At 38.4% G+C, this 17,526-nt stretch overlaps 1 protein-coding gene across 3 annotated transcripts; it reads left to right on the top strand.

Annotated features, from left to right (window-relative positions):
* Positions 1-108: 108 nt before the first annotated feature.
* LOC136436214 (COMM domain-containing protein 5-like) lies at positions 109-17,466 on the top strand. 3 transcript variants are annotated; one of them, XR_010756019.1, is made up of 8 exons: positions 109-512; positions 881-1,041; positions 1,736-1,764; positions 1,999-2,049; positions 2,218-2,313; positions 4,034-4,109; positions 15,511-15,692; positions 15,952-17,466. XR_010756019.1 is itself a non-coding variant. In XM_066429999.1 (7 exons), the coding sequence occupies exons 1-7, from the start codon at positions 356-358 to the stop codon at positions 15,610-15,612; spliced, it is 672 nt and encodes a 223-aa protein (XP_066286096.1). In that variant the 5' UTR covers positions 109-355; the 3' UTR covers positions 15,613-15,928. The 3 variants fall into 3 exon arrangements, 2 of the variants coding, with proteins under 2 accessions (XP_066286096.1, XP_066286097.1); XM_066429999.1 differs by lacking the exon at positions 15,952-17,466 and having other exon boundaries at positions 15,511-15,928; XM_066430000.1 differs by lacking the exons at positions 15,511-15,692; positions 15,952-17,466 and adding an exon at positions 14,956-15,000.
* The last annotated feature ends 60 nt before the right edge of the window (positions 17,467-17,526 follow it).

Raw genomic sequence — 17,526 nt, 5'->3', positions numbered from 1 at the left:
CTTGTATTAAATGCATTTAGATAATAAATTGTTATCTAATCGTGTTGTTTAAACATTTTAATTTCTATTTAGTACCCCTTTTCACTAATAGTATAGTCTAGTCTAGTGGTCAAAGGTTAGTCCTATGACCTGTCCGGAAGGGGAGGATCTCAGCTGTCTTACTTTTGCTTTTGCCGTGATTTTCTGCCTTCAAATCGTCCCGAGATATCAGCTTACCCGTTTGCTACTGTGCAGAGGGCCAGAGAGTAGTTCTGGTATTCGCAGGAATGTTGAATTTCTGAGGAAAGGGGACTTTCAAGAAGTACAGTTCCTTACTTTCTTACACTTGAACGTTTAGCAGTTGCACTGTTGTAGTATGTCTATTATCCAAGTCCAGTCGAGTAAAGCAGGCGGGAGCTCGACTCGTGCAGACAGGACACCGTTCTACGGCACACGGGTTCCTCCTGAGGTCAAGATCATGGTCAAGGAGCTCAAGAAGTTGGACAAGAAGACGTTCCGAAGTCTCCTTACAGGTGAGGTAAAACCTGGATACCCTAGATATATATAACGTTAGTAGATGTAACGTTAAATATGAAGTGATGGGTGGTTTAAGGAGAAGAAGAATATGGGTTGTTTAACTACACTACATAGATGATACAAAACCATGACCTTTGTCATATGACATTCTGCCAAGGGATTAATGATCGCCAAATAATATGATTCCCTTGGGAAAGGCACGTATTTCCCCCCTCAGTTAGAGGGACAAGTCTTCAACTGGCGGACGAGAGCAGCGCCAGGCGGGCTGGCGTTATCAAGGCGGACCTTGAGCGTAACTTTGAACTCCAATATACTTTTCTTTATCATTATCTTAAATATACATCTGCATGTTTTGTCTCCACAGTTGCAGTTACTGCCCTTGAAGGGGCCGATGTGGACTCCAAGAGCTTCACCGACCTACAGACCAATGGGATGACAGAGGACCTCATTAACATAATTTATTCAGGGCTGCTCAGCACCTTGAGGTTGGCATTGAGGTTACCCCAAACCTCCCTCAAACCTGAGGTAATAAAGCTATCAGATTTCATTTATATCAATTTAGGCCGTCTCCACACTCACTCACTCACTCACTATCCGGTTTATCGTCTTCTGGGGGTTTGACGTGCTTGCATGCTGATGGGGGAGCTTGGTGGCCGCTCGCCAGGTGCCTCTGTCCTGTGGATTTACATTGTGTAGGTTGAGGTGGTGGAGGTCCTCCTTGATGTTATATAATATATATATATATGATGTTATATTATATATACATCAAATATAACTCATTGCTTTATATAATCTGTATAACCTAGTAAGTAAAAACTGAACTTGTTACCTAAGTCATGTGCTTTGTAAAGGCCTTTATATGTGCCTCAGCCTTGTAATCATTGCACTTGTATTGTTTTTCGTACAGTTACGAGGGCTAGCCCGGCCCTTAGCTTTGTAATAACCGTCGGCTAGTTGGTCAGCCCTGGCTGTATATATGTTTTTATACACAATATACAATCTAATAAATCAAATCAATTTTTATGCTGACTACATTGATATTATCTGCACTACTTAACTGCCACATCAGAAGTCACAAGAGAACTCCAGAGGCGCTCAGATAGTCTTCCGAGACTCGACTGCCAAAGAAAGAAAGAAAAGAACTTAACCGCCTCACTGATACATGTATTGTCATGTGAATGAGATGCAATGTACTTATTCTTATCATTTCATTTTTCAGCTCTTCAAGGATGATCTCAAGGAACTCAAGTAAGTTCAAAATAAGAGCCACTCCTAGAAAAGGGGAAATGAAAATTGTTTGTCAGCTATTCCTTTAATCCTTTCCATACCAACTAAGCTGCCACCAACTCAGATAAACATGTAATGCAGTGTCTTAGAATTACTGTATGTTCATGCACATTTGTGATGGCATTTCTCTAATCATAATGAAATAAGAATATGGCTGCAGCTGGTAAGTTGTCTTGCTCTTGACTTTTCTTGCAGCATTCCAGAAGAGTTTATTGTGGACCTTGCCAGTGCTGTTTTTGGAGGAAAGTAAGTAAAATTTCCTCATCTATACATGATGTTATAATATGTTTGGTCGTTTCAATTTTTAAAATTTTTTTGTCTTGATATGAAGGCAATTGCGCAAGTCCGTGTCATGCAACCTTTACAGTAAAGCTGGACATGCCTGGCATCTAGTGATCTGTATTGGTATTGCAGGAGGACCAACCTGGATGCCTCAGCACTGGACTGTAGAAGCCGACTTCCAACCTTGCAGAACTTCAGGTGGAGAGTAGATGTCGGCATATCAACCAGGTAAGCCCTGAATCTTAAAGGGGCATATTGTAGAATCTGGTGGGCAAAAACTACAAATAGTAAGAATTTGAAAGATCTACACTTAGATTCACATTTGTGACTTATCTGTTACTTAATTCCAACATATTCCCGTCATTTTGTCACATTTCCAGCATGAATCAACAACAAAAAACGCAAAACGTGTAAAATCTGGTCCATTTACATATTAACTTGCGTCCCGCAAGTTGATATGCAAATAAGCCAGTGTAGAACGCTATGAAAAATCAGAATCGACCGTTATGGTCGGAGTTCGAGCGTCACATGAAAATCACCACAAGTTAACAAACTTCAGAACGTCGGGCGTTCGATCGCGTGTTCGTTGGTTTGTCGGAATGTTGGACAAGATGGCGGCCATTTCAAGCGGCGGCGGGGATTGCGTATATAATTTTTTCAAGACGTTCGCACGACACTACAACGTCGCATCCTTACGTGATGAATATTGCTGTGCAGTGTAATAAGGTAGATTCAACTAATGATGAAAAATAATCAAAAACAAAGAATTTTGTTTTATGTTCATGTCACAATATGCCCCTTTAAAGCAGAAAGAAATGCACCCATTTTTTTTTCTCCTCAAAAACTGTACATGCCTTCATGACAAGTAGGTCTTTTGGCTCTAGGCTATTTTCTGTTTTCAGAGAGAAATGTGGATAGGGAGCAGCAATTTGCTGTTACATGTATATATGTATATATATATTTGCGGTTCTGTCACTCCCGATAAACGAGGTAACAGAGTTCTTGGATTATTCAGGCCAATGCCCCACCTCACTGTACATGTACATTCATGTACTGCATAAACAAACACGTTTCTTCAGTGCCCCTTTCATAAGTGATAACGACGTGAATATTCAAGGTAAAACTGGTTACTTACATAAATGATGATTGACAATGTGAATATTCAACTAAGGTAACTTACATAAAGTCTGATTGTCTTGATATTCATATTCCTTGGGGTATTGAACTTAACATTCATGATGTACATGTAACATGACAATTTCCCCGTCGTGGAATAAACATGTGAGTTGAATAACACTCATGAATAATAATGTATGTGTACGTGCATACTAGTACATGCGCACTATGCGCTGTTTCATAACATATCTGTTGCATAAGTATTCTACCATTGTTTTGCCATATTTCTGTCATTTTATCCGTTTGCATGTATTTTAGTGATTTTTATGGAAGAAAATGTAACATTGGTTTTTGTTCTTCACCTCTTCCGCGTTTTTATCATTTTATCAGTTTGCATGTCTATGGATTTTAATTTTGAGTGGACTGAAGTAGCAGTTTGGCACCCAATTCTCCATTGGTTACAGAGTTAGGCAGCAGGGAGACGGTTGAATAAACTTTTATGGAAGAATTCCATTTTTCACAGATGTGACATGACACTGCACCTTGTTGACAATGTCACATATTTGTGAATCTTTATTTAAAAAAGACATTTTTCAAACATCTAACATGACATTGTGTTTTGTTCTGTCCCATTTACAGATTGATCTATCATTTCAGTTTGCTTTTCTAAATGAAACATCAACACGACATATTTTTTCTGAACCTTTTTCATACTTCTATCATTTCATTAGTTTGCATGTCTATAATTTCTAAGTTTTTATTTATTGAAGAGCCATTTAAAAAAATGTAAAGTGACATGATATATTTGTGTTTTCGTCTTCACTTTTTACAGTGCCCTGAACCGAGTGTTAGAACCAACCATTCTGATGGAGATGACTTTGAGTGACGGAAGAATACAAACGTTTGAGGTCAGTCTTCATCAGATAGAGTTAAAAGTCAATCATAGCTTGACATACTTTTTCTGTTAGGCCACACCAATTTAATTTCTTGGTTAACAAATTTTTATTTTTAGCGCACAAAAAATCATGAAAACAGAAGGCCGGGGTGAAAACTTGCTCACTCCCTGAAACTGTGTTTACCAAATTAAAAACATTCCTCTGAGATTCTGTTTTCATGTTGTTTTTCTAATGTAGCATTTTTTTTAAATTTTTTTTTTAATCCGTTAACCAAGAAAATAAATTGGTGTGCCCTTATCTGTATAGCAAGCCTGAACATTTTTAGCCTCTAAAATTTTTTCTGCTATCTCCAATTTTGTTTTATGAATGTAGTGCTGCAAATGGGTATTTTGAGGCCTGTTGATGCAAAACCGAGAAGCACATTTTTCCCATGACCAAACCTGAATGACTCAATCTCACTGTGGGTAACTTTATCAGCCAGATTGTCAGAACAGATTACAGATTCTGCTGGTAGAAGTGACCACTTTTTGTTGGTCCCTCAGATAATGTTTCCAATTGACACAAGCATTAAGAATCCTGTCTACAGTGTCCATCTGTCCACATAGACCAGATTTTATCAGTCCCCTGAGTGGTCTTCTTGGGCAGTTTTGACTACAGTAAAATTTGTTTCACTTACAGCATACATCTGAAGCGTTGAAGACATGTAGTACATGTTATTACAATGTTTGTCATGTCAACAGGGGTGCCAAAGAATACATACGAATTTTACGGAATACATACGAATTTTACGGAATACATACGATCCATTACTAGAAACATACGACCCGTACGGAATACATACGATCCATTACGCAGAAACATACGATCCGTACGAAATACATACAATCCATTATGCGGAATACATACGATCCTTACTAATTTGCTGGCCATCGCGCTAGCACCGAATCTAGCTTTGTCTGGTCCTCCTAGTTGGTCTAAGCCTAAAACAGTCTTCATTTAGTGCAGCTTGAGATTTTATAGAGTTTAGCCGGATGGGATACGCCATCATTAAGCTCTAAAAGCCAAGATATTGTACGAAGAACTGGTTATCCCGAGTCAGCCATCTTGAATTTGCCGCCGGTGTCACGTGATCCAGACACATTTCTCCAAATTAATAAGGATCGTATGTCTTCCGTAAGGATCGTATGTATTCCGCGTAATGGATCGTATGTATTCCGTACGGATCGTATGTTTCTGCCTAAAGGATCGTATGTATTCCGTACGGATCGTATGTTTCTAGTAATGGATCGTATGTATTCCGTAAAATTCGTATGTATTCCGTAAAATTCGTATGTATTCTTTGGCACCCCTGGTCAAGTCTTTGCGAAAACATGTTGATTTACTTATCAATAACTTGAATGAGCTCATTCAGAATTATTTGATGTGAAATTGGTCTTCATCACCGCAGAGATTTCTTGGGGAGGTCATTTGGTCTTTTTTTTTAAAATTTTTTTATTGATTTTTCATATAACCAACAGAAAACAACAGAAAAACAAACTGTATGGCACATAAGTCAAATAAACAGTCAATAAATAACGTATACACCATAATCTGCACAAAACCCCTATAAAGTAAATAGACAATAATGTACAATGTCCTTTAGTCTTTGTATTTTGACAAATGACCAAGATGTCCTTGCTCCATGTAAATAGAAGGGTTAGGAGTCAGGTTTAACCTGTTTTAATTGGACCTACAGTCTTCAGATAACCTGTGTTGACCCTACTACATAGCCAGTCCCTATGTAATGGGCCAGACTGCTAGTAAGCACCTGTATTGGTTTTCCTCACTGTAAAGCTGTTTGGCGCTAGAAAGCAGCATTACATAATAATTACCTTCACCGAGAAGGTTATGCAGAGGGTAGCGTTTGTATGTGTGTATGTTTGTAACGTACAGCATAACTCGAGAAGGCTTGGGTGGATTGTCTTCATATTTGGTAGGTGGGTAGGTCTTGATGAGACTAGGAAATGATTAGATTTTGGGTCCCCTAGCGGCTTGTTACGGTACTGCAGCGGAACTTCCTGTTTCGATATCTCGTGTTCTGGACAAGCTATGGAACTGATTTTTGAGTGGTAGAAAGCTCTTTGGACAGAGAGTAATTGGTATAGGTTTTGGCCCCCTAGCGGCTTCTTTGGAACTGCAGGAGCAGGTTTTGGTTCAGACTTTGAAAGGGAATAACTCAAGAAGGGCTTGATGGATGGTTATGATTTTTGGTAAGTAGATAGCTTGAGTGATGATGTACATGATTAGATAGTTATTATGCAAATCAGCATCTAATTCGCATAATTAATGCGGAAAGTTTCTCCATCCGCCAAATTCCACGATAGGATTCTCAAACATGTGACATATGTAATTGAAGAAGAGAGAAATATTAATAGATATCAATTATGCAAATGAAGACCTCATTTGCATAATTAATGAGAAAATACTATAACTCAAGATGGGCTTGATGGATGTTAATGATTTTGGGTATGTAGATAGCTTACGTGATGCTTTGTATGATTGGACGATAATTAGGCAAATCAGATTCTAATTTGCATAATTAATGAGACAATTTTAAAACCCCGCTGTGTTCCATGACATGACTATTGAAATATCTGACATTTGCTACTGAGGAATTTTGATTGATAAAAAATATGGATATGTAGGCCTAATTTGCATACTTAATGAGAAACTACTATAATTCCAAACAGGTAAATGATGGCAATTTCATACTTGTGTCATTTGGAAGTTATGTGAATGTGAACATCGTTGAATCAAATTATGCTAATAAGGACCTCATTTGCATAATTCATGATAAATGTTACTTTGTTAGCATGACCTTCTTTGTTAAGCTCATGCTTTTGTTTTTTGGGTGAGGAAGATCAACTGGTATGATTTATAATTGATGAGAAACACTCCTGATACGTTAGTCAAAAAGGTTAAAATCATTTGGCGAAGGTATGAGGTCGTGGAACTCTAGTTTCTTTTCTTTTCCTCTGACACCAAACTTCATGGCAACTTAATGAAACTTTCCATATCACAATTTGTTTGGTACTGTTAAGAGTTTTTTTTTTACTTTCTCTCTTTTGATGATAGTGATTTTCTCATCTCATGGTACATGTAGCTTCTGGAACTTTCCATGTTTGGCAGAGCAGAGCGTTACATAATATTTTGAAATGCTAAACTGCATCTTAAGTTATGAAACTTTCCATATGTCACCAGTCAGCCCGTACTTACTCTTAGCCTAGAGCCTTCAGGTGTCGTTACTACCAAAGGAAGAGAGAGATCAACACAGAAAGGAGGGTTTTGAGAAAAATATACCTGTAAGCTCACACGTAAGTACATTCAAGGGTATCTGCCTAAGCTGGCTGGTGTGAAATTATCCTGGAATAAACATCATGCATCGCTTAAAAGCACAGGTGTTGTGAAGTCTGTCAGGTCGTTCACCTTTTCTCGCTAATCCTTATATAAGTGATTGTTACGTATCACACCTCTCTACCTTACATAAGGTACAACCGCTCGCTCATGTGAAATGAAACAGCTATCGATTCTTTGAAAAGAGCCTTTTAAGGACTAATTGTCTGCCCTAGGAAAGAACATAAAATGTTTTTGAAGTTTAGTTTCCACCCTGTGACGAAGCCTGAACAAGTAGACACAATATTGTTGCTACAAAATGTCATGAACCGTTTTAAATGTTTTATTTTTTGTGTACATGTAGTGTATATGACTGCAGATATTGAAAGGACAAACATGACAGAAGACATACAATTGTCACTTAAGAATGACTTGACCAGTATTGTTGCTACCATTGAAATTTCTATGTTTTATTTTTGTATACATGAAATAATGTACATGTAGTGTATATGACTGCAGATATTGAAAGGATAAACATGATAAAAGACATACTCCACTTAAGTATGACAGATGATACGGACAAACATGAGCCAACTACCCCTTTGAGCAATCACTCCTCCTACATTGTACTATATTTCAAGGAGAATTTTATGTAAGGTCTTACTATTCATCCGGCGAATCAGTGCCCATACAAAACACTCTTGAAACATGTGTGGCTGTAATCAGTAAAAGGAAAAGCAGAAGCACTTGTGATTTTGAAGCTTAGTTTCTTAAATTTGTAGTAAGCTTTTAAGCTAATGCATATATAAATTGTAGAAACCACTCTCACAAGGAGTAGCTGGATTACTAGATGGGAAAATGTTTTTAGGTCTGAACAGATTTGAAACCAAATCACTCTTTCAGTGTTCAATTAGAAGGCTGGGCACATTAGCACCATATCATCTGTCATAATTTTGTTAGGTAGAAATGTAAAATCTTTTCTCCTGCAGCTGCTTGTTAAACTGAGTGGGTAAGAAGAAGCCAGGAGTGGCATTCTGTTGTAGCTCAGGGCACGGCAGGATGTGATTGGAACACCATTATTATGTAAGGCCCCTAGGCAAGTTTCACTTTGCTACCTAAAGCTTTGATCATTCCCTTATATAAGTTATTGCTTATGTCATGTCGGTCCTATATCTTGATTTAAGTAATACTTGTGGAGTGTATACATCTTGTGGGCAGGATGTTGCCCCTACTATGAGTAATTTATATTTCCTTTCCCAAAAGTTATGATTACGAAACATTATTTATAACTGGTCTTATGTATATTTTTGTCTCTGGATACGTATCTTCATCACCTATCCTGTACATGCATCAGTGGTACCATGTATAAAGGGAGGGGAATAGGGGTAGGGGGAGTTGATATTTGGTTCTTATTGTATATAAGTGTTAGATTTCTAGCAATAATAAGCCACATAGAGTAAGTGAAAGGTTCACCTTTTGCTTGAGCTACAATGATGCAGTTCAGTTCCTTTTTCCAGCTGGACTGTATAAAATGGAGTGTGAGTGTGTGTATATAGTGGATGAATGTATTGAATGTTAAATTATGTATGCCATGGGAAGCACATCCTTCACCCTGTTACATAAGAAATTCTGTTATAACTTAAATAGTGTTCACCAGGCTTTTAGCTAGGATTAAATTATAGCCAGGTGGTCCTAAAGGGGAGACTAAACAGTTAGCACCTACGCTTAGACCCCACGGTGAGAGACCTCAAGTAAAAACCAGGGTTTAAACCATTGAAAATCCTTTTTTGATGAAGAGAAAGGCAAAAACTCGAATTGACCTGGTCAGATTAAATGCATTGATCTGTATGATATGTTGGACTCATGTCCTCTATCTTGCCCTCTTTTTCTTTCAAAAGTTTTCCTATGGTAGTCCTTATAGATGCATTGAATACAAAGCTGAAGACCCGAGTGGATGTTACATAATGTTTCCTGAGCATGTTATGTAACATCAAGGGATAGACTTTATAACGTCATTGCACGAACCTGAACGTAGAAGTGGAACGACTTGGGATCTGCAAGGAATTATGTTCTGATTAGGATGAAGGCAATTTTATTCCTAAAAGCATACAGTAAATGCATTTAAGTTGGCGGTGATTTAAATTTGCAGTAGGGAAAAGTGTTTGTGGTGTTTTTTATAGTTTGCTGTTGAAACAAGGTGGCAGGTGGAAGATGACAGAACATAAACTTTCGCGGTGTTTTTACCTTCGCCAAGAAGGTTATGCAGAGGGTAGCGTTTGTATGTGTGTGTGTTTGTGTTTGTAAAGAAGCAGAATAACAGGAGAAGGCCTGGATGGATTGTCTTGATATTTGGTAGGTGGGTAGATCTTGATGAGACCTGGAAATGATTAGATTTTGGGTATCCTAGCGGCTTGTCACGGTACTGCAGCGGAACTCCCTGTTTGGATATCTCGTGTTCTGGACATGCTATGGAACTGATTTTTGAGTAGTAGATAGCTCTTTGGACAGAGAGTAAGTGCTATAGGTTTGGGCCCCCTGGCGGCTTTTTTGGAACTGCAGGAGCAGGTTTTGCTTCAGACTTTGAAAGGGAATAACTCAAAAAGGGCATGATGAATGGCCATGATTTTTGGTAAGTAGATAGCTTGTTAAGTTTGCGGTGAAGAGGTTACCACAAAAGTCATGAACATTAGGCCACACCATTCTACATGTAATTTCTTGGTTTAATAACGGAATTTAGAAAAAAAATGCTAGATTGGAAAATCAACAGGAAAACAGAATCTCATGGGAAAGTTTGTACTTTGGTGCACACAATTTCAGGGAGTGAACAGGGTCAGGTGCAAGTTTTCACCCCAGCCTTCTGTTTTCATGATTTTTTTGTTGCTAAGATTTAAAAAAAAAATCCGTTAACCAAGAAATTAAATTGGTGTGGCCTTAGACCACTGCAAACTTAATGAATTTACAGTACATGAATAAATGTCATACAGGTATGTATGTATATTGTGGTAAGGATGTAAGAAAGATTTCTCACCATACCATAGTGGACCATGGAGATATGATTTTAACAATTCAGATTTGTACTTGGTACAAGATAATTAGTCTTCCATACTGGGAAAGAATCCATGAACCTTCTATAAAACTTAAATGAAGGGAAAATTTTAGTCTGAAAATATAAGATTTTTCTAGAATGCAGAAAACATATTACTGCACAGAAGATTGAAGATTGTCTATTTGGGTAATTATTACAGTTTCAAAAGCTGGAAGAACATAACTATACAATGTAGGAGTCAATAGATTGTTCCATTCTTTTGGGTTGCTGTGTCAAAAGAAACAGTTACTTTACCTGTTAGACTGCTATGTTCACAAAGTAGTTGATATATGTGCTTCAATTGGGTTGAATACCCTTTCATGAGACATTGATCCCCCATCAGGTTACACAACCATGGCTCCAAACAACTGCTGTGAAGAGTGCTTAACTAAACCTGCGCACGTCAGAGAAATGTACCCTCGAGGATGGGATGTTATGTAAAGGAGCTGCTTTTCTTCTAGAAGCTTCCACAGAAGGAACGTGATTATGGCTGTAGTGGGAGACAAGCTTAGATAACAGGTAGTGAGCTCACGTGTTATGTAGGGTGCTGTTATGAAAGATTCTGAATGGCAGATGTCTTAAAAAGATTTTGTATAATTACCACTGAGGTCTGTTACGTAGGTGGGTTGATATGGGATATATGTAATGGGAATACCACATCAAAGAAATGATCTTTGACTGAACTCTTCGTATATCATATCAAGTTCTTTGAAAATCAGAAGTGGCCTGAACTGTTGAAAGTCTTTTGTGTAAGATTTTCCCTCTGCGGATCCCGTTTCTTGGGATTTTGCTCTTTCAAAAGGTTTCCTGCATTCTGCATGCCCCAGTTTTTCTTCAATCATTGCCTCTAGACATAACTGATGAGCAAAATTGGCAAAGAGGTTTCTGAAGGAAACAAGAGCATGTCTATACCCAGTGCCACAGGGGTTATATAAGGAGATTTTGATTGCCAATCAAAATCTAACTTTGATATCTGTCTTTCATATCTCGCAAAATGATCATGTTACCTTAAGAAAAATTCTGCTGCGAAGACCATTCTCAAATAGTATTTATCGTCTGTAGTCTGAGCTGTAGTCTTCATCATCATCATCTGCCATTGTAGTTGGGAATTAGCCAGCATATCATTCGGTTCCATAGCTGGATACTAAACGTGTTATTACCCAGTACCAGTGGGTTATATAATCTGAGTAGCCTTCTCCTAGTTGGAAACTCATCAATACATTATGTAACGCTTTACAAAAGAGAGCACGTATTGTAACAGACAGAAAGGTAATAATCCTATTTACGTACGCACCCCTCCTAACGTACGCACCCCTGATTTGGGGATGATTGCGGGCCTGACTCAGTGAGTTGAAACGTTCAGGGGAAAAACCCTCCTAACGTACGCACCCCCTCTCCAGCATTTCGGTGGATAGTTAAGAGGTTGACATGAATGATCATCCTTCCGATGATGTTTACCGACTTAAAGGGTTAGTGAGAAAATATTTCTGGGTAGAAAATATCAAACAATTTAAATATATGTATTATTTATTCTTTATTACTGATTGATTGTGTGGTAGCATTCCACACTTCATTTGCATGAAGATGTACCGTACTCTCATGCTGATATGCGATTTTTCCGAGGAAGAACCCCTCCTAACATACGCACCCCGACTTTGGCGTCAGCCTGGAGCACCTGCTTGCAACTTGAAAAGTTTAAAAAGTGCGTACGTAAATAGGGATTTTAATACTATATCAGTATGCCATTTACGCCCATGCTCTTGTACTTTGTAGTTATAGTTTTCAGAATAGAATAGTTAAGTACTCATTGTATTGATTGTCTTGTCATTGTTGCCATACATTGTACCATGTACAACTGTCGAGCAATAAAGTTCATTCATTCATTCATCACAGTGGCTTTATCCCAAACTTGATCTAGACTTGATTCTATAAGAGGCCCCATACCATGCGGGATATTGGGAATGGAACTAAAGTCAGGTGAGAAAATCACAAAATGGGTGAATTACATCTTCCCAGAATGATGCAGATTGTATTTCAGGTTGGGGAGGTACAAGGCAGTCTTGCTGTAGGGACCGTTTACATAACTGGTTTGTTTCAGCAAACCACAAGGGGTGTAGGAGGAAATGGCATCTAAGATTCTAATAGAATTTGCACCCCATGACTGTTACTGTAAATGCAGAAATGTTTGTAGTGGTTTTATGTTCGCGGTTTTCGTGGTTACCGCGGTTACCGTTTCGTGGCAAACATAAAACCACCGTGAACAATTTTGTCCAATACTGTAGCGGTATGTGACTATAGTGCTGCCGCGAATTTAAACCACCACAAACACTCCATTTTCCCCTTAGCGCGAAATAAAAACCATGTGACTTCAAGTGCATTTACAGTTAGCTGTAGTAGATGTAGCCACCATGCATCAGACCCTGATGCTTGTGAACGAATGATTGATTGATTCAATTCTTAGTAGCTTCTGCAGCTGTCTAATGCTAGTCTTAATAAGCTTCATTTTAGAAGTTTCTTTCTAAGACGTGTACAAAAGCTTTTAGCAAAGCCTCAGTCTAGTCAAATTGATGTACTAAGTTAGACACAAATCAAGTTAAGCTTACATGTATGTAACCTCAAGAAAATGTGTGTGCTGCAGTTGGTTTATCTGAGGAGTATTCCGGTTGCCAAAACCTCAGACCACAAAAATGAAATTTTTCTACTTTGAAATCATGCCAGAATAAAAAAATCGACACTATGTCTTGCTATAAAATTTAACTTTGACATGAGTTATAGCCAGTCTTTTCAGATTTTCAGATTTTAGACCTCTGACTTTCTAGAGTTTTAGTCTGCCATCATGATTTATGTCAGGTGTTATACTTGACTGAATAAATTAAGAGTCTAGAATTAAAGACTAAGTTCACTTGGCTGTGTTGGATTTACAGATCACTTGTCAAGCCACAGTTCAGGGCATGTGCACTGTGCAGTTCTGGGTAACTACGGATCAGTCACCCCTGTCCTTTACATAACTGTAGTCATGTTCCCCTGTGATTAAGCCGTGTTCTACAGTTCTCTTTTAAGATTTTCTTTCAATTTACAGACAAGACTGCCGAGGGGGTTGTGTGCCACATATCCCACCCTTATCAAAGGAAATGATTTCCTTTGGTTTGGCATGTAATCAAAAATGTTTTCAGTTGCCTTCCAGCTTTGGTCTAGATCTGAGTACATGCCTGAAGCAAGTGCACCTTTTCAGCACACTCTTTCTGTCACCTTTTTTTTTTTTAATTGTAGTAATCATAGTAAACTGTCATGACTTTTGCCATTCTCAACATAGATTTGAATTTTTAGGAGGCTCAACATTACATAAATCATGTAGACCTGGCTTCAGAGTACTTGTATGCATGGTTACTGTGAGGTATGCGACCTTGCCAGACTGCTGTAGAACACCATGATTTATTTGTCTGCTCTACTTGCCATGGGTCGTAGGTGAACATTTAGTAGTCTAAACTTAGCCTGAGTACAGACGAATAGAGACAAATGTTTAATTTTTGTGTATCTGCTTATTGAGTCTGTCAGAGGTACTATATGGCCTCCGTTGGTCAGTATTTACCATGGTAAAATCCTACCGGTAATTCATAACAGCCCTACAGCATCAACTATGGCTAAACAGCCCTATATGAGAATGGCAGTCCCTGCCACATAATTGTCCCTGTCAGAGGATATCTCTGTATATTATGAAATCAATTATGGATATACATACCAAGTATATGCAATACAAGATTCAAAACATTTGCAGCAAATGTTCATCACTTGACAGTATGTGTGTTTAACTCTGAGTAGTAGTATATATACAATCTGTACATGTAGGCTCTGCCCTTTTCTGGAGAGACTTGTCCTAAAGCAAAGTTGGACTTAGGCCACACCAATTTAATTTCTTGGTTAACAGAATTTTGTTTTAAATTCTAGCCAAAAAAAGTCATGAAAACAGAAGGCTTGGGTGAAAACTAGCACCTGACCCTGTTCACTCCCTGAAATTGTGTGCACCAAAGTACAAACTTTCCTCTGAGATTCTGTTTTCCTGCTAATTTTCCAATCTAGCATTTTTTTTAAATTCCATTAAACAACAAATTAAAATGGTGTGGGCTTACTCAAATTTTCAACTGTTCAAGTCAACTCATTGTCAAGGAATGAGCAATCCATGTGATCCACTGTTCATGGAGTCACATGTTCTACAGTTTGTATCTGCATAACGTGACATCTCAGAATTGCGGCAGATTGCTCACTCCTTGATAAAAAAACTGTTGAACAGCCGAACATTTTTAAGTCCAATTTTTCAGTTCGACTTTGTGACAGAATGATTTGTACCAGCACAGCCAACCAACATCCAAGCTAAGGAGAGACCAGTGTGTGTGTTTGTTTCAGGTGCCTGTGTCTAAGGCCACACCAATTTAATTTCTTGGTTAACGGAATTTTAAAAAAAATCTAGATTGAAAATCAACATGAAAAGAGAATCTCAGAGGAAAGTTTGAACTTTGGTGCACACAGTATCAGGGAGTGAACAGGATCAGGTGCAAGTTTTCAGCCCAGCCTCCTGTTTTAAGTATGATTGTCCTTGTGCTAAAATTTTACAAGAAAAATCCATTAACCAAGAAATTAAATTGGTGTGGCCTAAGGAGAGACTTGTGTGTGTTTCAGGTGCCTGTGTCTAAGTTTGTGTCGGAAAGTACAGTTAGACTATGCTTCAAAATGATGAACAACCAAGCTAAGGAGAGACTTGTGTGTGTTTCAGGTGCCTGTGTCTAAGTTTGTGTTGGAAATTACAGTTCCACTATGCTTCAGAATGATGAACAACCAAGCTAAGGAGAGACTTGTGTGTGTTTCAGGTGCCTGTGTCTAAGTTTGTGTTGGAAAGTACAGTTCGACTATGCTTCAGAACGATGAACAACCAAGCTAAGGAGAGACTTGTGTGTGTTTCAGGTGCCTGTGTCTAAGTTCCACGAGCTGAGGTACAACGTGGCCCACGTGCTACGTGAGATGGAGAGTCTGGAGAAGAGAAATGTGCTGAAGATTCAAGACTAGACAGACTGAGTGTGCATCACATCACAGCACAAAGCTCCAGATCACAACTTCTCACAGCGCAATCCATTAATGTTGGTGGTGTGGGCATCCTCACAATCTTAAGCCCCCCTCTCACTGGACCCGCGGCACGCTGGCGGCAGCGCTGCGTCCTAAACTGGATTTTTGTTACCCTTGACTTTCTAATGGGAATATCATTCAAAACGTGCAAGTATGACCAAAAAGACAACAAAACACACAAAGCTTAAAAAGATTCGTCTTTTGTCGATGAAATTCATTGAGTGCTTTGCCAATTCGATTGGCCGCAGCGACGACGCCAGCGTGCCGCAGGTCCGGTGAGAGGGGGGCTTTAGGATTGAAGGCTACTCCTGGACCAAGGATATTAATTGTGGATCAAATAGATTGGATAACAATGTAACCTGTGTCAAGAACAGAGTCGAGAATGGGATAGTCCAGTAATTATTATCATGATCAGGTTTGATATACATGTATATCCCAGGAAATGTAAAAAGAGAGAAGTTGATCCCTGCCTTTTTTTGTAAAATGATGTTATATTGTATTATTCAATGAAATAGGATGTGATGGATCTATCCAATGTTATGTGGATAAGGTATGTTTCCTTTTGGAACCAAGTTTTAATTTTTCCAGTGTTTAAGCATGATCTGAATTTTTGTTAGAAATTCAATGTAATCCTGTGAGCTCTATATAATGCCATTTTGCGCTGGACTCTCATTTAGCATAATCTGGAGAATTTATAACCTACAATCAAATAAAAAATTTATTGGATCAAGTCATTATTTCCTTCGATTTTTGTGTAGGGAAAAGTAATTGTTTTATTCCACATTTTTACTTTTATCCGAACCCTTGGCAAGAGAATACAGTTTATATAAGATACACCAGTAATTTCCCCCACCCACCACCAATTAGATTCATTATAAACTTCTAAACCTGCACGCCTACATGTACGTCATTATGATGTGAAGACTGACTGAAGTACGTTGAATCAACTTTGCCGAAAAACATGTTGTCAGATCATCAAAGTGTCTTCCGCTTATGTAAGCCAGGCCTTTCAAGAAGAAGCTTCATGTTTTCACATGCTGTGGCTTTGATTGTTTTTCTTAAAGGTGCCCTAAGCGATTTCAGCAGGTAAAACTTGAAATATTCTGGGGAAGGCAATTCTGTTTGGTGAGGTTGAAATTTACATTTACTTCCCTATATTAGCACATCTGCATCAGTATTTCATACTTTGGGCATTTAAAAATAGCACAGAAGCAAGCCACAAAAGGAGTATTTTATTTATTGGGTCCCCCCAAAAATCAGCCCAGAATCCATGCCGTAACCGTTTTCTGTCGACAATTTTCGGTAACTTCCGGCCACGTGACGTCACAATGCCCAAGCATATTGAGCCATGACCACGTGATTATTTCTTCGGAAGCGTTCGGGACTTATCGGTCAGAATCGTGCATGTTCGGAAGATTTGAAATGATGGCTGGCCTCCAAGTGCTCAGATTTTCAATGAGTTCCCACCACACAACGACATCACATTTTTGCTCCAAGATGGTTGATATGCGATGGGATAGTGTTATCTAAACTTACTATGGATAGAAATTAGAAAAAAATTGATTTTGAATATATGACTTTCAGCGCCCTAATATTGCTTAGGTTGCCGATAAGTGGCATCATGTGAGACCAAGCATAAGTAATATGTTATCCTTGCCAGTCCTACAGTTTGATATTAAGTCTATGCCTTGTGTGAAATTATAAGTTACACTTTTGTTACTGAAATTGAAATCAGTGGCAAGGGTAAGACACTGAAATTTACAGGGAATAATTAAATATATTCAATATACCTATCAATATGCAGTGCTCATTTTTTTCAGTACACCCAGTTTCACGATAAGAACTACAATTGTTTAT

The sequence above is a fragment of the Branchiostoma lanceolatum genome, chromosome 6, assembly GCF_035083965.1.
Source record: "Branchiostoma lanceolatum isolate klBraLanc5 chromosome 6, klBraLanc5.hap2, whole genome shotgun sequence".
In the NCBI taxonomy this organism is placed as follows: Eukaryota; Metazoa; Chordata; class Leptocardii; order Amphioxiformes; family Branchiostomatidae; genus Branchiostoma; species Branchiostoma lanceolatum.
This window is presented reverse-complemented; position numbering and strand designations above follow the sequence as displayed.

Coding starts and splice junctions, on each gene's coding strand:
- LOC136436214 (XM_066429999.1), top strand. CDS start 356: ATGTCTATTATCCAAGTCCAGTCGAGTAAAGCAGGCGGGAGCTCGACT. Junction 1,042..1,735: donor AAACCTCCCTCAAACCTGAG/GTAATAAAGCTA, acceptor TTCATTTTTCAG/CTCTTCAAGGATGATCTCAA. Junction 1,765..1,998: donor GATGATCTCAAGGAACTCAA/GTAAGTTCAAAA, acceptor CTTTTCTTGCAG/CATTCCAGAAGAGTTTATTG.